General features: G+C 43.1%; 1 protein-coding gene across 1 annotated transcript in view; it reads left to right on the forward strand.

Annotated features, from left to right (window-relative positions):
- Window positions 1–14,224: 14,224 nt before the first annotated feature.
- LOC148030584 (protein LAZ1 homolog 2-like) overlaps window positions 14,225–27,727 on the forward strand; it is a 267,703-nt gene continuing 254,200 nt past the window's right edge. The window contains exons 1-3 of the mRNA XM_087686941.1: window positions 14,225–14,587; window positions 16,017–16,293; window positions 16,408–16,464. Of these exons, the coding sequence (XP_087543067.1) occupies window positions 16,054–16,293; window positions 16,408–16,464 (297 nt within the window). The 5' untranslated portion in view covers window positions 14,225–14,587; window positions 16,017–16,053. The remainder of the gene's footprint in view (window positions 14,588–16,016; window positions 16,294–16,407; window positions 16,465–27,727) is intronic.

A 27,727-nucleotide genomic window follows, 5' to 3' on the forward strand; every position in this document is an offset into this window, starting at 1 on the left:
TGAGAAGATTCTCCTGATCTCAATCTTCCTGTCCATGGCGAAGAATGTGAACCACTGCTAGAGGACGCTCTAGGTCCACTAATATTTTGTGACTGTTGCTGTGAATTTTGTGCAGCATTACCATTTTGTGCATCTACATCATCAATCACATTTACTGGTTTATACCAGCTACTCATCTCATCAAAAACAACATCTTTGCTTACTGTAAACTTACGAGTAGAAGGGTTATAGCATCTATACCCTTTTTGCTGCAGAGAGTAACCAATAAAGATGCACTTCTCAGCTTTTGGATCCAACTTGTATCTCAGCTCATCTGGCACATGTACATAGGCAATGCAACCAAAAAATTTCAAATGAGAAATATCTGGTTTTCTACCAGTATACCTCTCCTCTGGAGTCATCCCATGTATTGCTGCAGTGGGAGTCCTGTTCATTATATAGACTGCTGTAGCAACTGCTTCAGCCCAATAAAAATCTGGCAAGTCTTTTTCATTAAGCATGGCACGAGATATCTCTCCAATATGCCTGTTTTTCCTTTCTGCAATTCCATTTTGTTGTGGGGTATGACTGCATGAATATTGCTACTTTATGCCATGCTCCTGCAAGAACCTTGCAAACTCATTTGAGAGGTACTCTCCCCCTCCATCTGACCTTAGGCATTTTATTTGCAGGCCTGTTTCTTTTTCAATCATAGCTTTAAGAGTTTTGAAATGCCCAAAAACTTCACTTTTCTTTTTCATAAAATACACCCAAACTTTTCTGCTATAGTCATCAATAAAACTAACAAAATAATGACAGCCTCCACGAGATGCAGCTTTAGTAGTCCACACATCAGAGTGGATTAATTCCAATGGCTTCTTACTCTCTTGAACATGTCTAGGAAATGGTTTCCTTGCCTGTTTTCCAAACTGACAAGCTTCACATACCTTATGCATTTCTGCAACCTTGAATTTATGCAAACCTGCAACAATATTTTGGGCCTGCATTGATTTAAGTCATTGTACATTAATATGACCAATGCGTTTATGCCAGATATCAATATCTGCAACTACACCGGTCCCATGTGCAAACATTGCTGCACTCAATTCAGGCATGTCTGCATCCAACGTAAACATTCTGCCCTTCTTATTTCCTTTTGCTATTAAGCGACCTTTATTTTTCGTATCCTCAACAAAGTATCCATGAGGATTAAATCTGACCTGCAAGCCTTGCTCAACCATTTGACCAACAAAAACCAGATTCTTGGTGATATTCGAGACATGAAATACATCGGACATGTATTTCTTTTTCCCATCTTGCATAGACAAATGAATTTTTCCAATCTGCACAATAGGATGTGCAGTATCATCACCAGTCTCCACAAATCCTGGTTTTTCCATTTTTCTTGCATCCTCCATCCATTCTGCGTGACCTGTCATGTGGTTTGATGCACCTGAGTCAACATACCATACATCATTGCTTTCTTCTGCACTTGTCATAGAATTGTTCATGTGCTGCACCATAAACAAATACTCATTTCTGTCATCACCCTGTCTACTAGAAGATGCATAATTCCCTTGTTGCAGTTTTCCATTCATGATGTCATTCTGCTTTTTATAGCAGTCTTTAACCATATGACCCATTTTACCACAGTAGTAGCATTCAACATTACTGTTTGCATTTTCGCCTCTTTGCCATCCACCACGACCTCTTTGGCTCCCCCTGCCTCTAAAGTTACCACGTCCTCCTCCATAGGACTGGTTTTCTTGAGTTTGCTGCATATTCTGATTTCTGCCACGGCCTCCAAATCGGCCTCCTCTACCTCTGCCTCTACCTCTTCCAGCATTTGAGTAGAAGACAGCTTCTTTTGAAGTTCCTCCTGAAGAAGATGCACCACCATTTCTCTGCTCCTCAGAAATTAGAAGAGCAATCAACTCCTCAAAATCAGGAAATCTTTCACGGACGGAAATGGATGTTCGGAACTGTGCATAATCCTTTCCTAGACCATTCAAGGTCACCGAGACTAAATCATCATCTTCCACTGGCGACCCAATGGAAGCAAGTGCATCTGCAATCTTCTTCACCTTCATGTGGTAGTCATTGATGGTCATACTTTCTCTTTGCACATTGTGCAACTCTTGCTTGAGCTGCATTTTCCTGGCTTGCGTATTTGTGCTATATATTTTTGACAAAGTATCCCATGCCTCCTTTGGCATACTTGCATCTTGAATATGCACAATCATAGAGTCTGAAATGCTGATAGACAGCCAGTACATAACTTTCCTGGCTCTCTCATGCCATGCTTTAAATGCCTGCATTTGCTGTTGATTGGGAACATCAGGAAGAACTGGTTCTTCTTCATTTCCTGCAACAAATTCCCAATATCCTTTTCCCATAAGGAAATTCGTCATTCTAAACTTCCATGCTTGGAAGTTGTTCTTGTCAAGCTTTTCAGTGACAATCTGTGAAAGAGAATCAGATGCCATTACCGAACACTGCAAAAAATTCTTTTACTGCAAAAAACACAGCTTCACCCTCACAAGAGAAAATCTGCAAAACTGGCGAAAGTGGTATTTGACCACACAGTCACTTCCTAGTGATGATTTTGCATCAACAGGCAATAGGGATGATTCTGTAACTCCCAATGTCTCTGCGCACAAGCATACGATGCAATTTCTATAGTAACTTTTCACCGACATGTAGAACAGTGGCTGCACAGCATAAAACTGGGCCTTTTCCTGAGTGCGTACAGAAAACTTCCGCCTCCAAAACAGGCCCCGAAATGGCCTCAAATCAAAAAAACAAGGTCGCGAAGGGCGTCTCAACCTGAGACAATGCACTCTTGCTTCACCGCGAAGGGCGTCTCAACCTAAGACAATGCACTCTTGCAATTTTCGGCTGTGCTACTTGCAGAGATCTGCTCCCAAAACAGAAAATGAAAGCAACACTGCTCCTCTTACCAGAACACCGTGAGCTTGGCTTGCTTTCTTGAGCTCCTTACCACGAACAAGGCTCTGATACCATGTCAAGATTGTGGGAGAGAAGGAAGGAGTCTCACTTGTAGCTTTCTTGCTTGCACAATGGGGGAATACACACAAAGGTGGAGGCTGAAAACTGTTTTCCTCTTCTTAGTTGTGTAAGCCAAAAAGAAGTCTAGTACAAAGAAATAGAAGAACCCTATATATGGGTCTCAAACCAAACTCAACTAACTAAGGTGGCATACTAATTGAGCCACGAACTAGAGTAGATAAGGATAGCTATCATGTAGCTATTATTCATGGGCGGTGTACCAACCACGTCTGCAACTGACAAGTCGGTGACATAAATACACAACGGTCACCCTGGCGTATCACGAGTGGAGCTCGATATCTCAACAGCAGTTTCAACTAGCGGGTTTCCCCAAGTCTGAAGCACTGTGTGGCTAAGCACACTAACCCCAGCTCCCGTGTTTACGATTCCCTTTCTTGTTATGTTGCCTAGGGCTAGGACCGGTAAGACTGCGTGCATCTCAGAACCTTCCCAGAAGGCATTGACGTGCAAGGATTTAGGCATAGAGTGCAACGTCAAACTCGATATTTGCATTTCTGCGTCATGGTCTTGAGGGTCTGTCGTGACCTGCTCTTGTGACCCTTCGACCCACTGCTTAAGATCTTGCCATAGGGTAGGATGTTGCCTAAGTAAATCTCCTAGGCAAAGTGTTACAGGGGTGGTCACTAGCGTGGTCAGGAGATCGTTGTGTGCTTGTCTCTCCCCTAACATGGATTGTCTTGGCCAATGGCCGTGACTGATCTGTGGCCCTGTAGCGTCAAGGCTTGGTCTTAGCGGCACTGCTTGTGGTGCAGCTGCGTCTCTTGACCTTGGTTGAGGAGGTGATATTGGCATGCTCACACTGGAGAGATCATCGATCTCATCCTTTATGATGGGCTCAGCGTCCTTGAGATGCTCTTGAGCCTCCTTCACCCATTTCTTCACTTTTTCTATAGCCTCTAACTGTCGCTTAGGATGCGGGTATTCCCCTACCTTAGCGCTTCCCTTTTTGGCTGTCTTAGGGACTGAAGTCTATGCCTCTATGTCAGAAACCTTCTTTCCAGTAGGCAGAGTTGTAGCACTCTCGGTTTTTAGTGCGACTTTAGCTTCCGATCTCTTCTTTTTCCTCCTACGACTTTTTTTTTCCTATCGAGGCTGTGTCAAGATTGCTAGGTCCTGGCAGAGAGATGCCGACCTGCTTCATTTGGGCTCGGGTCATGACCCGCAATGGGATAGATGTGGCCTCCCCATCGAGGTTTTCGACACCAAACAGCCCCAATGGGACAGATGGTACGTTGGTTGAGCTAGAAGATGGCTTTCGCTTTGGGCAATCTACGAAGAGATGGGTGATTCCGCACTCTGCGCACCTTTGGTCAGCCTTGTCTCTGTTTTATTGCTCTCTTTAAGGGCAACATGATGAGACATGACCGGGGTGACCACAAGTCCAATAGGTGACTGGATCCTGCATCTGCCCTCCTAGGCCTCTACCTCGTCCTCTTCCTAACACCATCACTGGCATTGGTCAATAATCCACGAGGACAACATTGCCCTCCTCATCATGCAAGACGTAAGGGTATATATAGGTCTCTTCCTCATTCGGCTTCTCCACGTAGTGGACTGGAGCGTTGCTCGGTGGATGGGTCATGTAAGGACCAGGCGGTCTAGGAATGCCTGTAGGGTTTATGTCCATTCTAGGGACGGCTGGTTTCATATCGTTAGGTGCAGGAAGAGCCAATGGGGCTCCCCTTTCGAAGAATGGCTGCGGCTTGTTCGCTAAGTAAGACTGGCCGTAGGGTTGCAAGTACGAAAGTCTTCTTAGTAATCTACAATGCGCGACATCATGGCTGAACCTACCGCAATTAACACAAGGTCTTGACCTAGGGCCTTGACACTCGGCCGGCAAGTGGTTTCCACCACAGTACACGCATTGGACGTGCGGGCGCGTTGGTCGTCTTAACATGTCTTGCAACTTGGCTAATTCCATCTTGACATCAGCCAAGCCTTGGTCTTAAAAAAATCACTCTAAACCCATCAATTGAACTCACCATGGCCCTAGTACCTCTTTGCTTTAGTATAGTTGCCTTTTTTTGTTTTTTAAGTAAGTTAAGAAATCTACGGCACTCTAATAAGACGTGAAACACCCGACGCCATTTTGACCTCGATGTGTGAAAAGTGCCTTTTTTTGCTAGATGTACTGGAAATTACCGGGAGACGTGGTTGGACAGTCCGAATTGTTTTCGCATAACGTTGCGATCACATCACATTGATGACCGTAAATCACCGCTATGAGGCTGAATTCTCTTAATGAAAGTGATGAGGTTTTTGACTTTGATATCCCCTTTCAATTTGTATTCCATGCAATCGGCAAGCAGAGTCATCAATTAAAATGACAAAAATATTTTCACGTTAAGCTGAAAAACTCAATTGTTGGCCAGTACTTCAAGCTCTGTCTTAGTGGCTTTCCCCTTATCTTGGGATGATGGGATTGATCGCTCACTAGAGGCTGATGCTCTCTCTGAGCTTCACGAGTTGGTCTCCTCTAGATTCGAGCTCCTGGAGTTTCGCTCCTTTAACTGATCATCGACTCTGATGGCTTCCTCAAACACTCTAGCTATCGCATCTCACTGCAAGCTTGAATTGCCTGCCAAAGCCTTATATAACTCCTCGTCCTGAATGCCGCTGATGAACACAGTCGAAACTGCTCTTTTAGTCAGTCGCTCACCCATAGGGATTCTCTTAAAGAGGCTCCTCACATGGGTTACATAGTCGCGGATGTCCTCCTTCTCTTTCTGCTTGACATTCATCAAGTGTACTAGTAGATTATCGGAGTATCCAGGCTCGGCAAAATCTCTTAATGAAGAGATCCTTGAGGCTATTGAAATTGGCACGCTCTGCAGCATCTAAGCTCTTATACCACGTCCTACCCTTGTCGCCTAGGCAAAGCTCGAACGCTTGCGAGCGTTGAGTTTGGTCATTGAGGCCGTTGGCTTCGCAGACCTTGCTCAAACTGCTCAACAAAGCTGTATGGGTCGTCATGAGGTTGGTACTTATCGAGTTGCTTGGCAACAATCGGTATTTTGGCCTGGCTCTTTGAGCCTTGGATTGCCTCTAATCCTGCGAGTAGCGACGTCGCTAGTGTGGTGGCACTCTGCTCTGCTGCTGTATTATCGAGCAACCGCTTCATGAGAAGCTCGCTCAACATCAAGTCTCCCTCTAGTGCTCTCTCATGGTCCGGTTTCGGCCAGCTAAGTTCAACACTCCTGCACCTCATGCAGCTCCATGCTTTGCCTTTGGCTCTTAGCTTGCTGATCCCTATTGTACTCGGCTATGCTCTATAATGCTTTGCGGGCTAGTCTTCTCTCCTCTTCTAGATCTGCGATGATTGCATCTGCTGTCCTGCCACGGTGCTCGTACCGGGCATGCGCGTCGTAACTGCTCACCAGCTGCTGCTGAATAGCATCTGGGAATACGTTCAAATCAAGCTTCTCATTAGACCGATGGTCTAAGCTCTCTTCCGCCATGGTCAAGTTCTCGCACTCCACTAAGCTGTCGATCAGGTTAAATAGACTTAACAGATCCACGTCGTTGGCGCTCCTTGCTTGGTCCTACTCTGCGCTTTGGTGGTTTGTCTATGTCTTGGTTCTCTCCTGCTGGTGGATTCCTTGAGTGGTTTTATCTAAGTGAGTTCCTTGACTTATTGAATACACTCCTCGATTTATAATCACTCAGTGTGTGTCGTTTCTCATGCACTTGTGTGGTCAATCAGGCTTTCAGCTTTCTTATGTGTACTTTAAGTGCGGAATTCAATGTGAGTGCGACAAACAATCTCTATATGCCTTACGTCCTCTTATCTCGTCTCAGGCCTGATAAGCTTCGTTGCTCAAGTCCTGGCCGTTCTAGCAAATTCTAGGGTCTGCGCTACTTCTTGATGTTCACTAGGGGGTTGATCACAGGTTCTACGATTGAATTTCCATTCTCAACGCGTCAGGTCGCTGGGAAGTGCTCCAGCACTGTCCCCTTGTCCCTTGGTCGTGACTCCTACGTCGGGAACTGCCTATAAGGCATTCGCTATGTTGTCCTGGAGTGGGTTGCGCTTCCAGTCGGTCGTGGGGGTCAGTTTTTTATGTTTTCTTTTTCTGCCTAAGGGTGTGTCCAATTTACCAGTGGTCCAATTCTTAGAATCGGACCAGGTGGGTCTGATTTTGAGTTGTCTGATTCTTAGAATCGGACAGGGGTCAAGTGTCCGATTTTCGAAAATCAGACAAGGGGTCTGATCGGACCAAGTGGGTGGTCCGATTGCTGACGTGTCCTAATCCGTGGGTCCGATTCTACGAATCAGACAGGGGTGGGTCCGATCGCCTCGATTGGACGAGGCGTCCAATCGGACGAGTTGGTCCGAGTGGTCCGACCAGACAGGATGGTCCGATCGAACAGTTGTTTGAGCATTCGATTCTCAGAATCGGACACTGGATCGGATGTCCGATCCTGCCGACCCGAATGCACTTTCGAGTATGGAATCGTCAAAATTCTTAAGGTATTGATTATTACAAGCTACAAGATTCAATAGGAATGATGTTGGAGTGATGGGGAAGAAATCTATATACCTGGGGATTGCCAATAGCAACGTAACTTCTCACACTGATCAATCGACATAGGTCACCCAAGCTCTCTCTCTCTCTCTCTCTCTCTCTCTCTCTCTCTCTCTCTCTCTCTCTCTCTCTCTCTCTCTCTCTCTCTCTCTCTCTCTCTCTCTCTCAACTAGTTGCAAATGAGGATTTCCTTGCCCTCCAAGAACTTATACCCCTGCTGGACATTACCTGGATATTACCGATCACTCTCCTTGCGATTCCTACACATTCAAATGAGCATTTCCTCCATTTTCCAATTGTTTTTCCCGATTTTCTCCCTGTTTTAAAGCAGCAAACCCTATGTCTCTCGGGTGCGATTTCCTAATGTTAGCCTACTCTAAACGCAACAAGAATTGAAAGCAAAAAACTGAAATAATTTCTCCATGTTTTCCAATCATCAAACAACCAAAATATCCCAAAATACTTACTTCTTTTGAAGATCAAAAATACCCAAACTTCCTACCTATCTCAAGCTCCGTTTCGGGGATGAATCCCCTACTTCGATGCTCGATATGAGGCACGCAAGTACTCAAGCTTGAATCCGTTGGTCTCGGCAACCGAAACCAAAATGTGGGAGCTTTTGCTCAACCCCCAAGACCCACGGACCGCTTATTGCTTCAAGCGTTTCAAGCGAGCTCTAATGGCTATCTCTCACCTAGCCGACGCGTCGTCGATCCTACGAATGTAGTGAGCTTACCTTAATGCCGATGTGAGTAGTCTCCTCCCTCGCATACCTCGGTAGCTCCACGATTCTTGATGCTAGCTCAAGCCTCCTCCATCTCCAAGCTCCATCCTCCATAGCCGCGCGCGCGAGAAAAGAGAAGAGAAGAGAAGAGAAGAAGAGAAGAGGAGATGGTGAAGAGCTTCACCCTCTTGATCCCTCACTCCCACACACTCACTCCCTTTCTCAAGAGCACACACAAGCAAGAAGAAGATAAGAAGAGAAGAAGAAGAGAGCTCTTGTTAGCCACACACCAAAGAATGAGCTTCCATTCATTTTTTTGAACTTTATATACAAGCCCTAAAATCCCATGGGCACCCATCCCCTTTTTTACATGACCGGCCATTGTGGCAAGGTCCTTTTTCCATTTTACTCTTCTAGCATTATGCCTTTAGCCTACACCCATCTAATATTTCACAATTGGCACAGGAGGGAGCCTGGCACTCTTTTACAGGAGTTTTCCAAGTTTTTGAGGCGCCTTTCATTTAAAATTGTGCTTTTTGTCCCGGCTTAGCTTTAGCGGTCGCCTGCGTGTCTTTGCTCCTTTTCCGTGCTTTTTCTGCTTTTTCCTTCATTTTCCGCCATCTTGACTCGAGGTTAACAGTTACATAGGGTCCAGGTGGCCTGGGTATGCCCGTCAAGTTGATCTCCATCCTAGGGATGACTAGTTTTGTGTTGTTTGGTGCTGGGAGCGTCAGCTGGGCTCCTCTTCCAAAGAAATTTGGCTACATGTTCCCTAGGTATGTTGGATTGTATTGCTAGACATGGGGGAATCTCCTAAGCAACCTACAGTGCATGGCATCATGACCGAACCTACCATAATTCACACAAGGCCCAGATCTAGAATCCTAGCACTCAGCTAGGAGGTGGTTGCCGCCACAATGCACACATTGGACGTGCGGTTGCGCTGGTTTCCTTACCAATTCCTTTAGTCATGCTAACTCCATTCTCACCTCGACTAGCTCCTAGCCTTGATCTACACTCTTCCCCTTGTCCTACGTGCTAGGTGTTGATCCCTCGCTAGAGGTTGTGGTCCTGTCTGAGGTCCTCTGACTAGAGTTGTCGTGGTTTGAACTTTGAGAGCTTCTCTCTCAGAGCTGGTCATCCACCATAACTGCTTCGTCAAAGACCCTAGCTAACACATCTCAACTCTTTCATTGTGCTACTCGCTCATTGGGATTCTCTTGAAGAGACTGCGCACATGAGTGATGTAGTCTCTTATGTCCTCCTTGTCCTTTTGACTAATGTTCATCAGTCAGAATATGAGGTTGTCGGAGTATCCTACTTCCGAGAATCTCTTAATGAAGAGACCTTTTAGTCAGGCAAAGTTTTGCTCGCTCCACCACATCCAAGCTAGTGTACCACGTCCTACCTTTATCACCTAAGCAGAGCCCAAATGCCTGGGAGTGTTGTGCAAGGTCCGTGATATCGTTGGCCTTGCCAACTTGCTCGATTTGCTCTATGAAGTTATATGGGTCGCTATTAGGCTGGTACTTTTCTAGTTCTTAGTTACTGCATGGATTTTTAATTGGCACTTCACCCCCTGAGTAATTCCTAGGCCTGAGAGTAGCAAGGTCGCTAGTGCTGCTGCACTCTGTTTGACAGCTGTGTTGTCCATGAGCCCCTTGGTCACGAGCTTGCTCAGCGTAAGGTCTACCTCTAGCGCTTCCTCTCTCTCTCCGTGTTTGGTCCTGCTTTGCTTCTGTTGACTAGTGCTAGCACGCGTAGAGCTTCGTGCATATCTATGTCCTGCCTGCAGCTTCCTAGCTCTCTACTTGCGATTGTAGGCAGTTATGCCTTGCCTGTCCTTTTAGTTCTCGTACTGTCTTAGAGGGTCCTACTCACTGGGGCTCTGCAGCACCCATCTATATCTTGAGGTCTTGTCCTATTGGTGGGTTCCTTCGAGTTATTATGTCAGAGTGTGTTTCTTGTTATTGAAAGCAGTCCTTCACTTATGTACACTCAGTGTTGAGTGCTCTGTTATGCATGGTGCAAAATCAAGCTTTCTGTCCTTTTCCAATGCACTTATGTGGAAGAAATCATTGTGGGGTGCACTTGCAAAATGATTATGCAATTCTAGCTATCCCCCTTTCTTGTCTACGACCCAATATGGCTCTAAGCACGGTCTCTGGTCGCTCTTAAGGATTGCCCGGGGTCTATGGTGCTCTGTCTATGCTCTATCAAGGTTGGGTTACAATCTAGAGGCCAACTTTGGGCTACAAGTCTAGTCGGCTATGTGACCGGGCTCCTATAGTTTACCTTTAGGCCATATAGTCACAGTTTCCTCTAGTTTCTGGCTTTGGCAAGCCAAGGTGGGTTTCCAGGGGTGTTTTGGTTTCTATCCTGGCTAGCTCTAAGCTGTGGAATTGGACTTGGATCTGTGTTTTCTTGTTCTGGTTTGTTGGTCGGATTCCCAAAATCGGACTACCTGATTCTGGATGGTCCAACTAGAGCGTTTGATCGGATGGTTCAATCAGATTGGGCTGGTCTGACTCAGAGTTTGGTTCGATTTTTCGTGTGGTCTGATTGGGCTACGACTGGCAATTGGGTGTCTGATTGGACAAGTGGTGTGGGTCCGATCGACCATGTAGTCCAATTGGACTAGTCGGATGGTCCCGGTCATGTGGCCTAACTGGACTAATCGGATGGTTCGACTCCGGCCACATGGTCCCCGACTGATGGGTGGTTCGACTGGACTAGTCGGATGGTCCGACTCTCCAATTCTGGGATTCGAGGATACCAGGACCACACAATGGTTTGCGACTACGAGATCGACATGGCGACACGATGATTTTTGGCCGATTTCTCCTAGCATTCGTCATGGCCCCCTATCATACCTTCCAAGTCACATCAATGGCATATAAAGAAGATTCTTAAGTACCTGGATTAGCCAAAACCAAAATCAAAGCATGTGATCTCCTTTGTGATCAACATGTATCTCTCTCCCTCTCTCCCCTTAATCTCTCAAATGCAAAATGAGGTCTCCCTTGCCACTCTTGGCCTCTTATTGCCTTGCCCAAGTTTGCATTCACCTTGATCTTTCTCCTCTTACCAGCATTTAATCCAATATTTCATTTTTTGCCCTTCTTTTTTCCGTTTTAGCATGTTATACAGAAGCATAAACCCTATTGTGTGGTCATACTGTTTTGTTCCTATCCTACCTAAATGCAAACAAAGATCACAAGACAATGCTTGGGCTGAATGAGGGCTGAATCAACCTACTCATCTACACATCAGAAACCCAAAATACTTACTTGTTTCAAAGATTAAAATGCCTAAATCTCCTATCTACCCCAAGCACCAATTCGGGGATGAAACCCTACTTCCATGCTCGATTTGAAGTGCCTGGCACTTAAGGCTCAAATCCATGTAAAAAATTACACGACGCAGCGAACAGAATCTGAGAAAGAGATAGAGAGTACACAACAGATAAGAGGAGAATAACAAAATTTCTTTATCTCCAAACAACTCATATAAAAATGGCTCTGTCCACCCGTGCACTTCCACTATGAAGCTTAGATGGTGATCTAGATAGAAGATAGGTGAAGAGCAACTTTGACTGGGTGAAAGATGGATAATAGATGGATGTGAAGGGGTTTAGCTTTTATGGCTTGTGAAGGGGGTCATGATGGATGACCTTTCATATGCACCTGTGTCTATTGACCTTCCATAATGTGTTTGTTGATCTATTGACCTTCCATATGCACATGTGTTTGTTGACCTTCCATGTGCCCATGTGTCTGTTGACCAGGGAATATTCTAGGGAAGATTCCCTTTATCATTGGCTAGGGTCCCTGATAACTCTCTTACCCCGCAACTCAATGCAATGTGCCTCGAGTTGCTACTAGCTTAACTACTCTATCTAACCCAAAGATTAGACCCACAATGGTTACCTTTTTGCCATCTAGTCACATAGACCTCATCTAACATACAAGTCAAGACTCAACCAATGTTCGGGCTCACATATAGCTTCTTCTCATAATGGGGGCCTTACAACTTTGAGCACCATGGATCATTGGTGGCACCTTATGAGGGTGGGGTATTGAGCATATCTAACAATCCATTAGTCTTGGCAATGGAACCAAAATGAAGGGAGCTCTCTTGCTTAACCCTTGAGACCTACAGACTGCTTATTGGTCAAGTGCTGTGTGAGACAAGAGAAGAGAAGAAGATGAAGAGAGGAGACGAGGAGCTTCTTCTCCTCAATCCCTCACTCTCACAAACTCACTCCCTCACTCTCTCACACTCCCTCACTCTCACACTCAAGCACACACAAGAAGGCAAGAAGAAGAGAAGAAGAAGAATTTTTTTTTTGCCACACACCAAGAATAAGAGTTTCCATTAACTTTTTAGCTTATATACATGCCCTCTTTCCCTTGGGCAGGCGGTCATCCCCTTTTTACATGGCTAGCCATGGTCTAGGCCCTTTTGTCTATTGTTCTTCTATCTTCCTACCGCTAATCTACCTTTACAATTTGCACAAGAGGGAGCCTGGCACTCTTATACAACAGTTTTAGGAGCATTTTGTATTTAAAAATGTGTTTTTGCCTTTGACTTGATTTTTGAGGCCACCCTCGTGTTTTTAGTCATTCTCCTTCTTGCCTCTTTCATTGTGTCTAATTTCCTCATGGGCCACCTCTTTTAGGTCTCAACTTGTGCTTTTTCACTTTTTCTGCTTTCTTTTTGTGTTGAGGTTAACAGAAGATATTTGTGCTTGGTAGCTTCACACAAGAATCACAAGTTGCATTTGCCTATCTAAATATGGAAGTGTTTGACTTGTATAAAATCTTTATCAAAAGATTTGATAGGGTAGCTTTAGGGTTGCATAAAATGCCATCTTCGTGTGGACTAGGAATGTGGAACCTTGCTTGCTCCACATGAATTTGCAAAAGAACATCACGTCTATTTACTTGCTTTGATGATTAGTTGTAGGTAGTTGTGTTTACGAGTATATTTGAAAGAATGCACGTAGAAAGATGACAACATGCTGATCATGTCTATTTACTTGCTTCAAAGATAAGTTGTAGGTAGTTGTATTTACAAGTATATTGGAAATAATGCATGTAGAAAGCTAACAACATGGTCATGCGATGTGCATATGCTTAAGGGCCAATTCACACTATGCTACAAAGTATGTTTGAAATAATGCACATAGAAAGTTGACAACATGGCATGCAATGTGCATCTGCTTAAGGGCCTATTGACACTATGCTAACATTTGCAAAAATACATTTATGTATAGAGCACCACTTTTGAGGTGCCAACATTGAATTGGTGGACAATATGTCCAGTGCATGTGAGATTTGGCTTGAGTCAAATGTTTGAACTCTCGTGATTATTGAGGTATCTAGTGTGACACGAACTACTTGGCTAACTTCTTATGCTAGTTAATTTGATTGTCTTTGTTAGCAATGCTTTGCTATTGCAATGGTACTGTGAGATGATAATTCTTCTTTGAAAAACTACCCCTAGTTAACTTGAGTGTCTCTACTCTTAAGAAAGAATGCTAACAACAAAAGGGCAATCTTGCTGTGCAAACATTCTTGTGCTTGCTCGTTGTGTCGGATGGACACGTATAATGAGGTGTACTTTGTCTAACCTAAACCCTTGCAAATGCGGAGCATGGGAACCCACCTTCGAAGATAGCAACTAGTTATCGACGTCACATTTTAAGCACAGAAAAAGCTGTCACGTGGCGACCCTACAAAATCTAGTGCGGGCGGGACTCGGGAGTTGGGGGTGCTCGACGGGGGCCCAAAGCCCAAAAAAGCGAGAAACTAGAGCGGTCGACGTGGCGGCATTACGTGGAGGCTCATGACAAACCCCCACAAAGAAGTAGAAGAAGCAGCACAGCAGTTTTAGCATTGGAAAATAAGAGGCAGTAGCAGATTAAACAGAAGAAAGAAGAAGAATAAGAAATCAATACCACAGGCCTTCTTCCAGGCTCCGAGTGCACCGCTACAAGTGCTATTCTTAATAAAACAAGCAGGAGCAGCAGTTTAAGCATCAGAAAGAAGAAGAAGAAGAAGAAGAAGAGAGCAATACCATAGGCCTTCTTCCATGATGAAAATGCTCCGTTAAAGGCAGGTTTTATTTTTAATAGAAGCAGCAGCAGTAGCAGCCGTTCAAGCATAAGAAAGAAGAAGTAGATAGAGCACAAGAAAGACGAAGATAGGAGAGATACAATATCACAGGCGAAGATCCAGGCTTCCAAGAAAATGCACCGGTAGAAGTACGTACTTACATATTTCATAATCCTTCCTCTTTCTTTTATTTGCACGTTTTCTCCTCTTCCATGTATTTTTCCTCGTTTGCTTCTTCCGAGAGGACAGAAGATTGCAGTAGAAAACATAAGGTAGTTGCGCTATTTTGCAGTAACAAGTATGATTATTATCATCGTTTACAATGCGCAATTACTATATTATTCACAAATAATGACTGGCTGTTGAGGCAGGAGAAAACCTTGAACCTTATATGAGCATTCATTTTCTCAGTTCTTTCATTCAGCCGTTCTTAACGTTGTGTTTTTGCCCCGAGTTGATCCCCTTACCATGCATTTTACAGCAGTGTGTGCACAATCCATTTTAGAACATGAAGAATAGGATGTCAAGATTTTGAATCTTGCTATGTTTGGGAATTTCAAGTAGTGATTGCAGCTCAAAGAATATGCAAAGTTTGAAAAATACTGCAATGTAAGTTTCCAATCCATGTTAAAAGACTGCAAATGCGTCCCAAACCTTCCATTGTATGTTTTGGGAATCTCGAAGTAGTGAGTGCAGTTCAAAGAATACGCAAAATAAGTTTGAAAAATACTGCTCAGTGAGTTTACGGTCCATGTTAAAAGACTGCAATTGTGTTGTAGACTTTCCATTTGATTCTTCCAGAGGAAATATTATTCCGGTAATTCAAACCATCAAATGTGATTATAGAGTTCAAGTTAGTCACTGTTGCACCATTGATATTTGTGCAGGATGAATCTGCCAAGCTCATACTGACGCTTGCACTACTTGTCCCCATCTAACAATTAGAAATGATCACTTGCAGTCACAGATCGAAGTTTGCACACAGAATTCACAATGCAGGTGCTCTTTTTTGGGCGAATTGCATTTTTTAAAGGCAAGGAGACAAGTTAGATGAACTCATCTCTTTTGTATATGATCTCTTTTGATCTTGTTTCAATGTGACATTGGACAAGTTTCCATTGATGTTTTGGTGGTCTATCAATAATTAGTGCTCAAGGTTGAGACATTGTTTATCAGTCAATGAGTGATCGATTTGGCATTTGGCCTCATTCTGTAACTGTTGGTTGGTAAATGTGCTAGTGCTGGCATGCTAGACCTGCTAGTGTCTAATGATTTAATAACTATGCAAGCTGTAGGAAATTCAAATCCTAGCATGTTAACTGGCAAGATACTGTTCATTCTCTTTATTTCCATATCCCTTTTTCGAATTTCAAGGTGAGAGAAAAGGTTTACATTTACAACTCACCCTAATTCCAGTGTCTTAATCTCTATCCTTGGTTTTCTGGACTACTTAGTTTTCCAAATTTGTACTCTAAGGTGGTCTGATAGTTCTGTTTATCGAGCTTCAATATATTCTTTTCTCCTAGTCACTACTATTCAAATCTTGACATCTGAATGACAAGTCATTGCATTTGACAGGCTCACATGAATTTGAAGGACCAGCTTCACTCTGTTAATGTTCATGGGGTATCAATGTATTCTACTGGCACTGTCACCTCTTATTTCTCAAATCAAGAGTTGGGGATTTTATGGTCGATCACAACCATTTTCATCACTCATCTTACTAGGAGATCCATTATATTCCCCCTCTCTTCATAACCAGGCAGTTCTTATAGCAGGAATCTTTGTTCTGATAGCATTGTCTCTTTCTTTCTACCTTATTTTTACACATCTTGCAAACTATGCATGCCCTGAGGTATGGTTCTAAATCTGTCAAGTTCTATCTTTAATAAGATGGTCATTTGCTCATGACAAAAGTTTCCGCAAAAATCTAGATGTCTCAAACAGTGTTCTTGCTTTATATCTACAGGAGCAGAAATGGCTGATTGGAGTAGTTTTCATGGTTCCAGTTTATAGTGTAGAATCGGTGAGGCAGCCTTAGACCAGCATACTTATGTAATTTACTATTTTCTGTGTCTTTGCTTTGAGCGTGCTCCTGTTGTTCCTTTCAGTGTTATCATTTTGTTCTACATTGTCAAGTGGCGCTTTTTGGATGTTACTTGATTACTGAAACACTTGCAAAGTAATGCTATAAATGAATCTAGAAACGATACCATGTTTTCAAGTGTTCATTTGAGTTAGGAATCCAGCCGTTACTTTCTTCTTGAAGGTAGCTTTCTTTTGACCTTGTAAGGTGCATTGATGAAAGCTTCACTTGCTACTTCTCAGGCCGGACCTATGCTAAAACCACTTGCCTTTAAACAGGCTGTATCGCTGTAAATACTGTCACAAGCATATAAATACCTGTGCAAGTACAGAAGATGTTCTTGCATAGTCAAAGGAGATTCAAGTTAATACTACAACACACATCTGCTTACATTGTCATGAACTTTGAGTCTATATGCCAATAGGAAGATGCCATCATCTGATGAAGGCTTATGCTTGGGCCTATAAAGCAATAACATTGTGGTAACCTTCTTCAACCGACAATGCATTTGAGCCACAATATCAATAGGATGTGCATTGATCTGTAAATACAGAACATACATGTGATGACAAGGTTAAAAGCCCTCCTAGAGAGTACCAATGTAGAAGAGATCTGCAAGCATCAATTTATAAAAATGTCATGCCTTCTTTCTTGCAGAAAAGAGCAAGGAAATGCTTGAAAGAACTCTAAAGGATGTTCCCTTATTCCATTTGCTTTAATTCCTCCAGCTTGGTGACAATGACCTTTGCAATTTTGTGTTGCTCTGTATCATGCAAGAAGTTACAACAAAATGTTTGAAAAAACTCCAAGGGATGTTTCCTTAATCTATATCTGCTCTAATTCCTCCAGCGTTGGTCTGACAATGGACTCTGCAATTATGTTGCTCTGTACCATTAGAGGATGCCAATAATGAAGTGTGCATGGAGAGCAAGGGGAGGTGTGGAGGAGAAGAGGGAAGAAGAGAAGGGGCAAAGTGGGGGTGGAAGGGATGAGGAGGAGGACTGGTGGCAGCTGGCCAAGGAGGAGAGGAGACAAAGGTGTTGAAGGAAAAGGCATGGCAGGTTGCAAGGTCTGCAAAGGGGCAGGGTGCATGCTGTATGCCTTTTTGGGGTGAGGGGGAAGAGTAGGGCAAAGTCAGGTGAGAGGAGGGGAAGCTCTGATGAGGAGCAAGGCATATGGTGTAAGCAGGCAGGCTGGAGTTGTCAAGGGGAGGGCAAAGATTACTTCAATGATACCAGAAAAGATGTAAAAGTTTGCCAAGCTTTGCGTTTGAGCTCTAGGCAACAACCCACCCCCCAACAATAAGTTACATGCCAATGATCGTTCTAAGCTGGTGCTGCTACCACACATCAGCAGCTTGTTGGATTATTTCTTTGTTTGCCAAACACCCATGCTGATATCTCAGTCTTAGTGAGCATGCTCAGCTAGTTCTCTTCTACACTTAAATAACTATCTACATTGGCAAGCTGGGGTACAAGTGCTGCTAGTGTAGTGCATATCGACATTTCATTGCCTCAGCATGCGCGAGCCTTTTATTTTGAGCAAGGGGCAGGTTTTCAGCCTGGCAGACCTAATCATTATTTTCCTTTATTTATGCCTAGGCCATCTCTCTTCCTTGTCATTATCTTATACATGCACACTGCATCTTGCTGGAGAGGGAGTCCGGGAGCACTCAGCTGGTTTCCCACAGCCCATATGGTTGTACACACTTGTGCTTTGGTATATGGATTCTGTTTCTTGAGTTCATTATTTCTGAGTTCATGTGTTCTTGTAACTTCTTTCGTTCAGTTTTCTGTGTATACAGCAGCCTCATTACTTTGCTTATGTTGCTTCACACTTATCTGACAAGTGCTACTCTGTTTGGGGTACCTATTGATTGTGATTCATTAGGAGCTAGGTCTTGTTCTGCAGGCAGGTATACACTAATTTTGATGAGTAGGTGATGCAGACACTGAGAGGTGCCATGAGGATTGTGTTCTCTCTTGGTTTTGGCTCGATTGGTTGGTCTGACTGGAAGCAGCCCATCATTGTGTATTCTTCTATTGAGATGTAGTATTGGGCCATCTTGGATGCCACAGTTGAGATTTTGAATTTAACATAGCATTTGAATGAGTTGGGCTATCCTCAGCAGAAGCTGACTGTCATGTTGAGATAGTATACATATCACTGAGTTGTATAGTGCTATGCACAATGTTCTATCCAGGCAAGCTGGCACTCATGTTGAGATAGTAGACATATCACTCAGTTGTATAATGCTACACTGAGTTCTATTGTTTTCCTCCATTGTGAGGAGATGCAGTTCAAAGCATAGAAGGTGAGAGCAGTAGAAATCAAAGGCATCAAGGTACAAACATTGGCAAGTGCATGTGGCAAAGGCATCAAGGCACAAAACAGTGGCAGGTGCATGTGGCGTTAGCTGGCTCCTTTACTTCTTTCATAATCTTAGCCATCAAGGCCATATTGATGATGTGAGTAGAAGCCTTTCTTTGCTTCTCTATTCTCTAAGACCTCCTTGGTCCATTGGCCTCTTCCTTAAGAGATGTGGATATAGGATTATTTTGATCATAGAGCTATTTCACCTATTGCAGCAATGGCTTTTTTGGTGGCATGAGGCAGGTTGGTGAACTTTCTCTTCATCATCTGAAGACGATGCTTCCTCCTCTTCAAGGATAGGGATGGCTTTTGGGATAGGCTCATAGTGGACTACTTCTTCACTTGATGATTAAGTGGAAGGAATTGCCTTTGTCTCCATTGTATGTGGTTGCTCCTTGAACAACACATCATGGCTTGCTATCATCTTCTTTGCTTCTTGGTCAAACAATTTATAAGCCTTTTGCTTATCACTATAATCTAAGAGGACACATTTGATGCTTTTCAATTTTATCTTGTTTCATTTTTCATTTGGGATATGTGCATAACATTCACATCCAAAAGTTTTGAAATGAGAGATGGATGGTTTCTTATTAGTGTAGGTCTCGTGTGGTGTTTTTTCCTTGAGTGCCTTTGTGTAGGTCTAATTGAGAATGTAAAGTGGAATATGTGGCTTTGGCCAAAAACTAGTTAGGCTATTTGTTGCCCTAAGCATGTACCTTGCCATTCCCACAATGGTGTGATTTTGGCGTTCGGTATTAGATTCTGACATTCAACAACACCACCTTGGTAAGGGGTGTGAGGCATTATCGGTTGACGTTTGATTCCTTTGCTCTTGCAAAACTCTTTAAACTCCTTTGAGTTGAACTCATCACTAACATATGTTGTTTCCTGTTTCATTTTTAATAAGTTTAGTCATTTTTTAAACTTACCAAAAGCTTGAGCCTTATCCACAAAGGAAGTACATTCACATCTTTCTACTATAGTTGTTGATGATCAACATGAAATAATAAGATATTTCCAAAGCTTGTGTAGGCATCTCACCACACAAGTCTGTGTGCACCAACTCTAGAGGAACCTTTGCTCTATGTTCACTTTTTAGTGAAAATGCCTTTCTTTATTACTCACACATTATACAAGCTTCACATGATTTCTTCATCTCAGTCACTATAAGATAGGTGAGTAACCATATCTTGCTTCACATGATTTCTTCATCTCAGTCGTTATAAGATAGATGAGTAACCATATCTTGCTTTCGCATCTTCTTTAGCATTGCAAATCATGTCAAAGTTTGCTTGTGCCCACTCAGGCAGTGGGACAGTGGTTGTAAGAGCACTTAGCTTCTACATGTTGTTCCTTCTTTCTTCTTTGCAACAAATATGCCAACACTGTCGAGAATATCTGCACTTTTCTTGGTGAATCTTACTTGATGGCTAAGATTAGTTATGGAAGAAATCGGTAACAGATCTCTCTTAATCTCTAGAACATACAACACATTTAAAAAGTTTTTGACTTAACCATTTGCAGGTCCTCAATGAGGCATCTTGCATTGTTTCCAACCATCATAGTGATGGGTTTTTCTAGAGGTTGCATAAAATTATATAGATCCTTCTTGTTAGTCATGTGATGGGAAGGAGTCCCATCCAATACCCATGAGTCAATGATTGATGCTTATTGTGTCGAGGAGCACACTTTCTCAATGGTGGTCTTGAATAACGTGAGCTCTCTGTCAGCCATATTGAATGTTTACTTCCCTTCACTTTTCAAGGTGGTTTTTTTTTTTTTTTTTTTGACACGGTAATTTGCAATTGCATGTCCTTTCTTTTTACAATAGAAATGCTCTCCTTGAAACTTCTTTTTACCACCCGTTTGTTTGTCACTTTCACTTTTGGTGGTGAAACTATGAGTGTGTGCAACATAAGAACGAACACGAACATAGAGAGAGAAAGAGAGAGAGAGAGGGTAGAAAATGAAGGAAGAAATATTGCATCGACGGAAGATGAATGCTGAATAGAATGATGTGGATTGATCAGTCCTTGTACGCAGCCCAAGGCATCAGTGAGGGCACCAAATCAGGTTGAGATGATGACAATATCATGTTGGAGAGTGTTTGGGATTTTGAATGTTTTGAAATTTGCAAGAAGTGATCAGCCAAGTGTGGGCTGTGGCTATATATAGCCAAACACTTCTAAAACTAGCTGATTGCTAAAAGGCCTCTAAATTTGGAGGAGCTGCTAAAATAGGTAATATGACTGTAATAAATGTAGTTTGACTTCATATAAAAAATGAGAAAATAATGACAAAATATCCCAAGCAGTCGTGGAGCAGGTAGGCATTGTTAGGGGGTGGAATCCAACTGATAGATAGAGGAAATGCACAAGGAATGTGCCTAAAATAGAGAAAATGCATAGAAATGCACACTAAATTGCCAAAGCTCCAATGTCTCTGTCACACTTTGATAGAAGCTCACAACTAGGAGATGAAAGACTGACATGACTAAATAGGGCAGGCTAACATTCGCTCTCAGATCTTGGGAGTGTTTGAAGACCTAGCAATCTCATATGATGAAGCATAGAAGCCTTGGGCAAAGGCTTCGTGAAGAGATCCACTGCATTGTTCTCTACAGGATAGTAGGCGATCGCTGTCTCGGAATCCATGATCCGCTCATGAACATAGTGATATTGAATCTCAATATGTTTCATGCGGGCATGAAACACCGTGTTCTTCACCAGAGCAAAAGCACTTTGATCGTCCATGCGCAGCTTCGGAGTCCGTAGGTCTTGTTTGTGGAAAGCCAATCTTCGCCAACATACGATAGAGCCAAAGTGTCGCCATAGCCATTGAACATAGGGCACGGTACTCAGCCTTTGTAGAAGAAAGGACCACATTAGGCTGCTTCTTGTTGCCCCAAGAGATAGCTCCCGATCCAAGGGAGAAGGCATAAATTGTAGTATGACCATCTTGAATCCACGTCACTTGCCCATTCAGAGCCACTCCATCCAGAATGAGTAAGCTCCTCTCCATACATGATCTCGTAGGATTGAGTTCCTTGTAAATACAAAAGAACATGTAAGGCTGCCCTCCGGTGATCTTGTGCAAGAGTCTTCATAAAAGAAGACAACAGAGCCACCACAAAAGAAATATCCAGCTGAGTGTGGATGAGCTAGATAAGGGAGCCAATAAGGCACCTGTAGCAGGTAGCATCTGAAAGAGGATCTTCGGGCAAAGAAATAGATGAGATAAAAAATGCCTTGTGCCAGATGATAAATCTCGAGACCAAGGAAGAAGTGTAGGATCCCAAGATTTGTCATCTCAAACTCCTGTTTCAAAATATCTCGAGTTCGATCAACCTCCATAGAAGCACTCCTTGAGATGTCACATGTCACCCTCAATCTTATAGTAAATGTTAGGGTCATGAGCTGATCAAAGCCACTGTCATGATCGAAGCAATCAATCCTCTGGTACCAAGCTCTCAGAGCTTGCTTCAGGCCATAGAGAGCCTTCCGCAATTGATAAACATAGTCCTCCTTTCCTTGCACAAGAAAACCTGGAGGTTGAGAGACAAACTTTCTCATCAAGGAGACCATGCAAGAACGTAGACTTGACATCCATATGATAGATAGGCCAATGATGATGGGTTGCAGGAGCCAAAATAGCTCGAATAATAGACATACGAGCTGTAGATGCGAAGGTCTCAAAATAATTCAATCCTGCCCTCTATGCAAAACCCTTGGCAACAAGCCTAGCCTTATGCTTGTCCAAGGAATCATCTGTAAGATACTTGGTCCTGTAGACCTACTTTACACCAATCACCTTCCGTTGTTAAGGATGCATAATCAAGTTTCGAGTTTGATTTTGCTCGATAGAATCAAGCTTATCTTGCATAGCCTGTCTCCAAACATCCTGTGTAAGATCCCCATCAATTGAAGTAGGCTTACTATCATGGAGAATCTGGGTCATAATAGCATAGTTTACACAAAGTGAACTATCTTGTTGGGCTTGTAAATGAACTGATTTGCGTGGACCTGAAGTAGCAGCAGGATAATGGGTAACACTTGCATCCTCCATGAGCTGTCGATACTATCTAGGAACGGTGAGAGGCTCATAATGCTGTGAGAGAGGTTGTGAAGCCTCCGATACTTGCAAAGCACCTATTTGGGAAAGGGAGTCCCCCTCACTAAGTGAAGGTACATGCTCCTCGTTTGAAGGAAGCTCCCTAGTTGGTGGTTGTGCATCCCCAAAAGGCTAAGGGGATGTAGAAGGGGTAGAGGTATTCTCTGAAGGATTAGAGGAACCCGTCAGTGGTGGTAGGGATGCTGGAGTGGAAAGAGAAGGTGGTGGAGGGGGAGGAGCCCATGACGGAGGGGTGTGGAGAGGTAACCTAGGGGGAAGGAGAGGTATAGAGGGTGCGGAGGGGTTGTCAATGACGAAGAATCACTCGCACTAGAACCACCAATCGGATTCTCAAAGGCCACAGGCTCATCAAAGATCACAGCCTTGCATACCTAAATCTTTCATATCGTATGATCATAAAGGTGATATCCCTTCGTGGTAGTGTTGTATCCTACGAAGAGGATCTTTCTTGACTTAGAGTCGAGCTTGGTCTTCCTCGTCTTCTTGTTCGTATGGACAAACGCATCGCACCCAAAGATACGAAAGTGAGACATGGAAGGCTTTTGTCCAAAGAAGCCTCATATGGAGTCATGTCCTGCAAAGCGGAGGTAGGAGAACGGGTGCAATTGTGAACCGCAGTCGCCACCACTTCACCCCAAAGGGCATGAGGAATGCTTGATGCTCCATCATTGATCAGGCCATCTCCAACATGATCCAATTTATACGCTCCACCACACCATTCTTGGATGGTGTGTTTGGATGGGTATACTCCACCCAAATGCTGTGATCCTTGCAAAACTGAGAAAAGAGGTGAGAAATGAACTCTCCATCATGATCTGCTTGAACACCACGAACGTTGAAGTTTGTTTGCTTCTTAGCAAACACCTTCCACTCGTAGAAGTGGGAGTACTCCTTGCTCTTGTACTCCAAGAAGTATGGCCATACATAACGATTGAAGTTGTTAACAATTAGCATTAAGTACTTGGCCTTTCCAAGGGAGGCTGTGCCCATAGGCTCGCAAAGATCGGTGTGAACCAAGTTGAGCGGTGTAGAGGCCCTCTGAGTGGCAACTTGAAGATGTGGCTGCCGATGTTGCTTGCTCCTCAAGCATTTAGGGCAAAGGGTGTGAACATGAGGGAATTCTGGAAGTCCCTCCATCATCTTCCTCTATCAAGCCCGTTGGATCGCATCTAGGTTCAAATGACCATACCGAGCATGCCAAAGTAGCCTAAGGTTGAGGGAAGACCGTGCGGCTAAGGCTATGAGCATATAAAGCCCACCCTCCTGTATATTTGTTCAAAGAGCTGCACCTGTAGACTCATCCTCCACTTAACAACATCTATGTATCTAGCTGGGTAAGACCATAGAAAGACAAAAGGTAAAAGCCTAACTCAAGTACATAAGAACTTTGGCAGAGGAAGATTTCCTGTTTGGTAACAGGGGAATGATTCCCCCACTCCATGAAGTGGAACTGTAGAGTTGTCACCAACGGTGACGGTGCCCCCTTTGGAACTCAAGTCATGAAGGCAATCCTGTCGAAAGGTCATGTGAGAAGAAGCTCCACTATCCACGAGCCATGTCGGCCTTCAAATTCTTTGAATCTTTCCTTTGGCTTCAAACAGGTACTTCTGTCAACACTTCTCCTCGGGGTGAGTGCCCTTTCCACAGTGTGGGCACTTGGGCTTCTTCTCCTTCTTCTCGTCCTTGTCTTCTTTCTTCTTGTCCTTGGCCTTCTCCTTCTTCTTCTTCTTGCCATTGGTACTTGCAGTAAAAGCCTTGGAGGAGCTAAAACCACTGGCCCTACCTCTTGGAGTCACTCGTCAGGCTCCAAGACAAGTGGTGAAAGCTCCTCCCATAAGAGTCTCTCACAGGTCCTCGATGTGATGAGATTGGTGTAGAAAACATCAAACCTAGGAGATGACAGCTGCATCAACAAGATCATAGCCATATCCTTGGAAGATATCTTCCATCCAAGAGAGGCAAGCTCACCTCTCATGTCCTCTATCTTTGTGATGTGCTTCTTCATAGAAGGAGAGTGATCAAGATTGAGCATTTGGAACTTCTTCTTAAGGGATATCTTGTGGGAAAAGGTCTTTTGTTGATACAAAGACAAAAGCTTGCACCACATCTTCGTTGTAGTCTATAACTTGCGAACATGAACTAGGACAGAGTCCTAAATACAAAGGATTGGGCTCAAGAGTTGAGCCGATCCCACAAGGCAACATGGTCGAGCGAGATACCATCAATTGGATTCTCTTGACGGCGGGGAATAGGCTCGAAAACAAGCTTCCAAAGATTAAAGGTGTCGAGGATGCACTCCACCTTGCAAGACCACAATGAGTAGTTGGCACTATCAAGTTTCTCTCCTTTGGGTAAGGAAGGAAAAATAGGAACTTGAATAGAGGGTATCAAAGAAGACATCTTTACATTAGATGGAGCCTTCATTTTAGATGAGGCCTAAAATAGAGAAAATGCGTAGAAATGAATACTAAACTGTTAAGAGTCCGATGTCTCGATCAGACTTTGACAGGAGCTCACAACTAGGAGATGACAACTTAACATGACTAAATAGGGCATGTTAATAGGAACTACCTTTACCTTTGGGCAAGAGAGTGCATCGTACTCTTGATAGATCCTGAAACACAGCAAGGTGGCCTTGGTTGAGATGTCTTTGCGAATGGGTGTGGGTAGCGAAGCTAAAATTTGGAACCTGCAGAAACGAGATTAGGTTGAATGGAGGGCAGTCTACTTATTTATAGAATGTTTCGGGATTTTGAACCTCTCCTTCTCTGTCTTTAAACTTTCTCAAACCGCTCCCTGTTTTAGGGTTCTCATTAATTAAGCATTTTTGGGACTGTTCCAATATGTAATGCTTATTTTAGCTCAACATTTTCTCTTAGGCCCAAAAACTGAGCTAGAAAGGAAAGCCAACTTAAAAGTTTGGTTTTTATTTTGTGTTTTTAACCCAAGGCATTCCATCCCAAAGTAGCCAGAGTATCGGACAAAGAGTGCATGTCAGCTACCTAGTGGCCTACCAAGACTATAGAGGTGATAGTTATCTTACCAAGGGAGTCCAAGTGGTCACCCTAGAAAGGCCAGGGCATTGGACAAAGGGTGCGTGTCGCTTGTCCAGTGGTATACTAAGGCCTACCAAGGCAAATGGAACCAAAGTGAACTTTTTGGTCTTTTTCTTTGTGTATGTGATTTTTAATTTCTTTGTTTTGTTTGTCAGTTTGTTTATTTTCTTTGAGTACTTGTGTTAAAAGGAAAAAGGTTGCGGTTGATGAAGTAACTGATGGGAGACTAATAGTAAGACCCAAGACCTTCACAAATATAAGCAAGCTATCCCTACTACTACTAGGTGTCGATGATGAAGGAACAGACTAAGTTATGTGAAGCAAATATGATGGGTATGTGGATGGGCAAAAAGGATGTCCAGAAAGTAAGCTAGACTATGTTGGAGATTGCCATGCATAATGCCACGAATATGGTGGATCCAGAATTGACCACTCCAAAAGACTAAAAAGAAATTAATGCGCATAGATGCATATTTGTAAGAACAGAATGCCAAGGTACTAGAGGTATGCAAGAGGAACTGTATGTGTTTTCATGCTCATGCAAAATGCTGTGCAACAGTGTCACTTTGATAGCGCCCTTGCAGGGAAATTGTTCACTTGCCTAAGCACCTTTTTACAATCATGTCATCCTGATGATGCAGATTAAGATATAAAGTACAATATACATAATGTCTAAAAAAGAAACTGTAAACAACATCTTGTTATCATCAAGAGAAGAAAGCCACTTCCTCTCAAATTGGAAGGGAAAGCTAGAGGGAATCACCCTCTCCTCGTTAATCTAAAGAAGTAGGGGAGAGTGTACCCAAGCCAATCCTGGGTAACAAGTACTGAAGCACTGGCTGATTGATCAACCTTGATTAAAATGCCTGTAGATCTAGTATCAGATGATGTTTTTGGTTCACTAAGATTTTGTGATTTTTGCTTTTCTTTTTGCATACGACTATCACGATCATTATCATCATCCAGTGCATCACCACTAGATGCATATCGACTGCTCATCTTGTTAAAAATAGCACACGCTCACTTTGAACTTACTTGTGACAAGGTTATAACAACGATACTCTATCTACCCTAGAGAGTATTCAATGAAAATACATTGTTTAGCCTTTGGATCAAGCTTCTTTCGTAGCTCATCTGACACATGCACATATGTGATACAACCAAACATTTTTAAGTGTGATATATCGGGCTTCTTGCTTGTTAAGCATTCTTCGAGAGTCAATCTATGAACTGCAATTGTGGGAGTTCTGTTCATAATATAGATAGTAGTATGAATAGTTTCATACTGAAAATGTTTTGGCAAATTCTTTTCAACCATCAATGCCTATATAACTTTTGCAATATGTCTATTTTTTCTTTTTGCAACCGTGTTTTGCTATAGGATATATGTACAAGTAAAACTATCTTTTTATTTCATGAGACCTTAAGAAGTCATTGAGCTTATTAGAGAGGTACTTTCCCTCTCCATTTGATCTCAAGCACTTAACTTTTAAGCCTACTTTTGTTTCAACAAGAGCCTTGAAGATTTTAAAGTGCTCAAATATATAATTCTTTTTCTTGATGAAATATTTCCATAGTTTTCTTTACATCAATAAATGTGATAAAATATTTGTTGCCACTAAGAGATATGTTTTATGTAGGCC

Source organism: Lygodium microphyllum, chromosome 10 (assembly GCF_053477565.2).
Source record: "Lygodium microphyllum isolate KBCC chromosome 10, Lygodium_microphyllum_v1.1.10, whole genome shotgun sequence".
Lineage (NCBI taxonomy): Eukaryota > Viridiplantae > Streptophyta > Polypodiopsida > Schizaeales > Lygodiaceae > Lygodium > Lygodium microphyllum.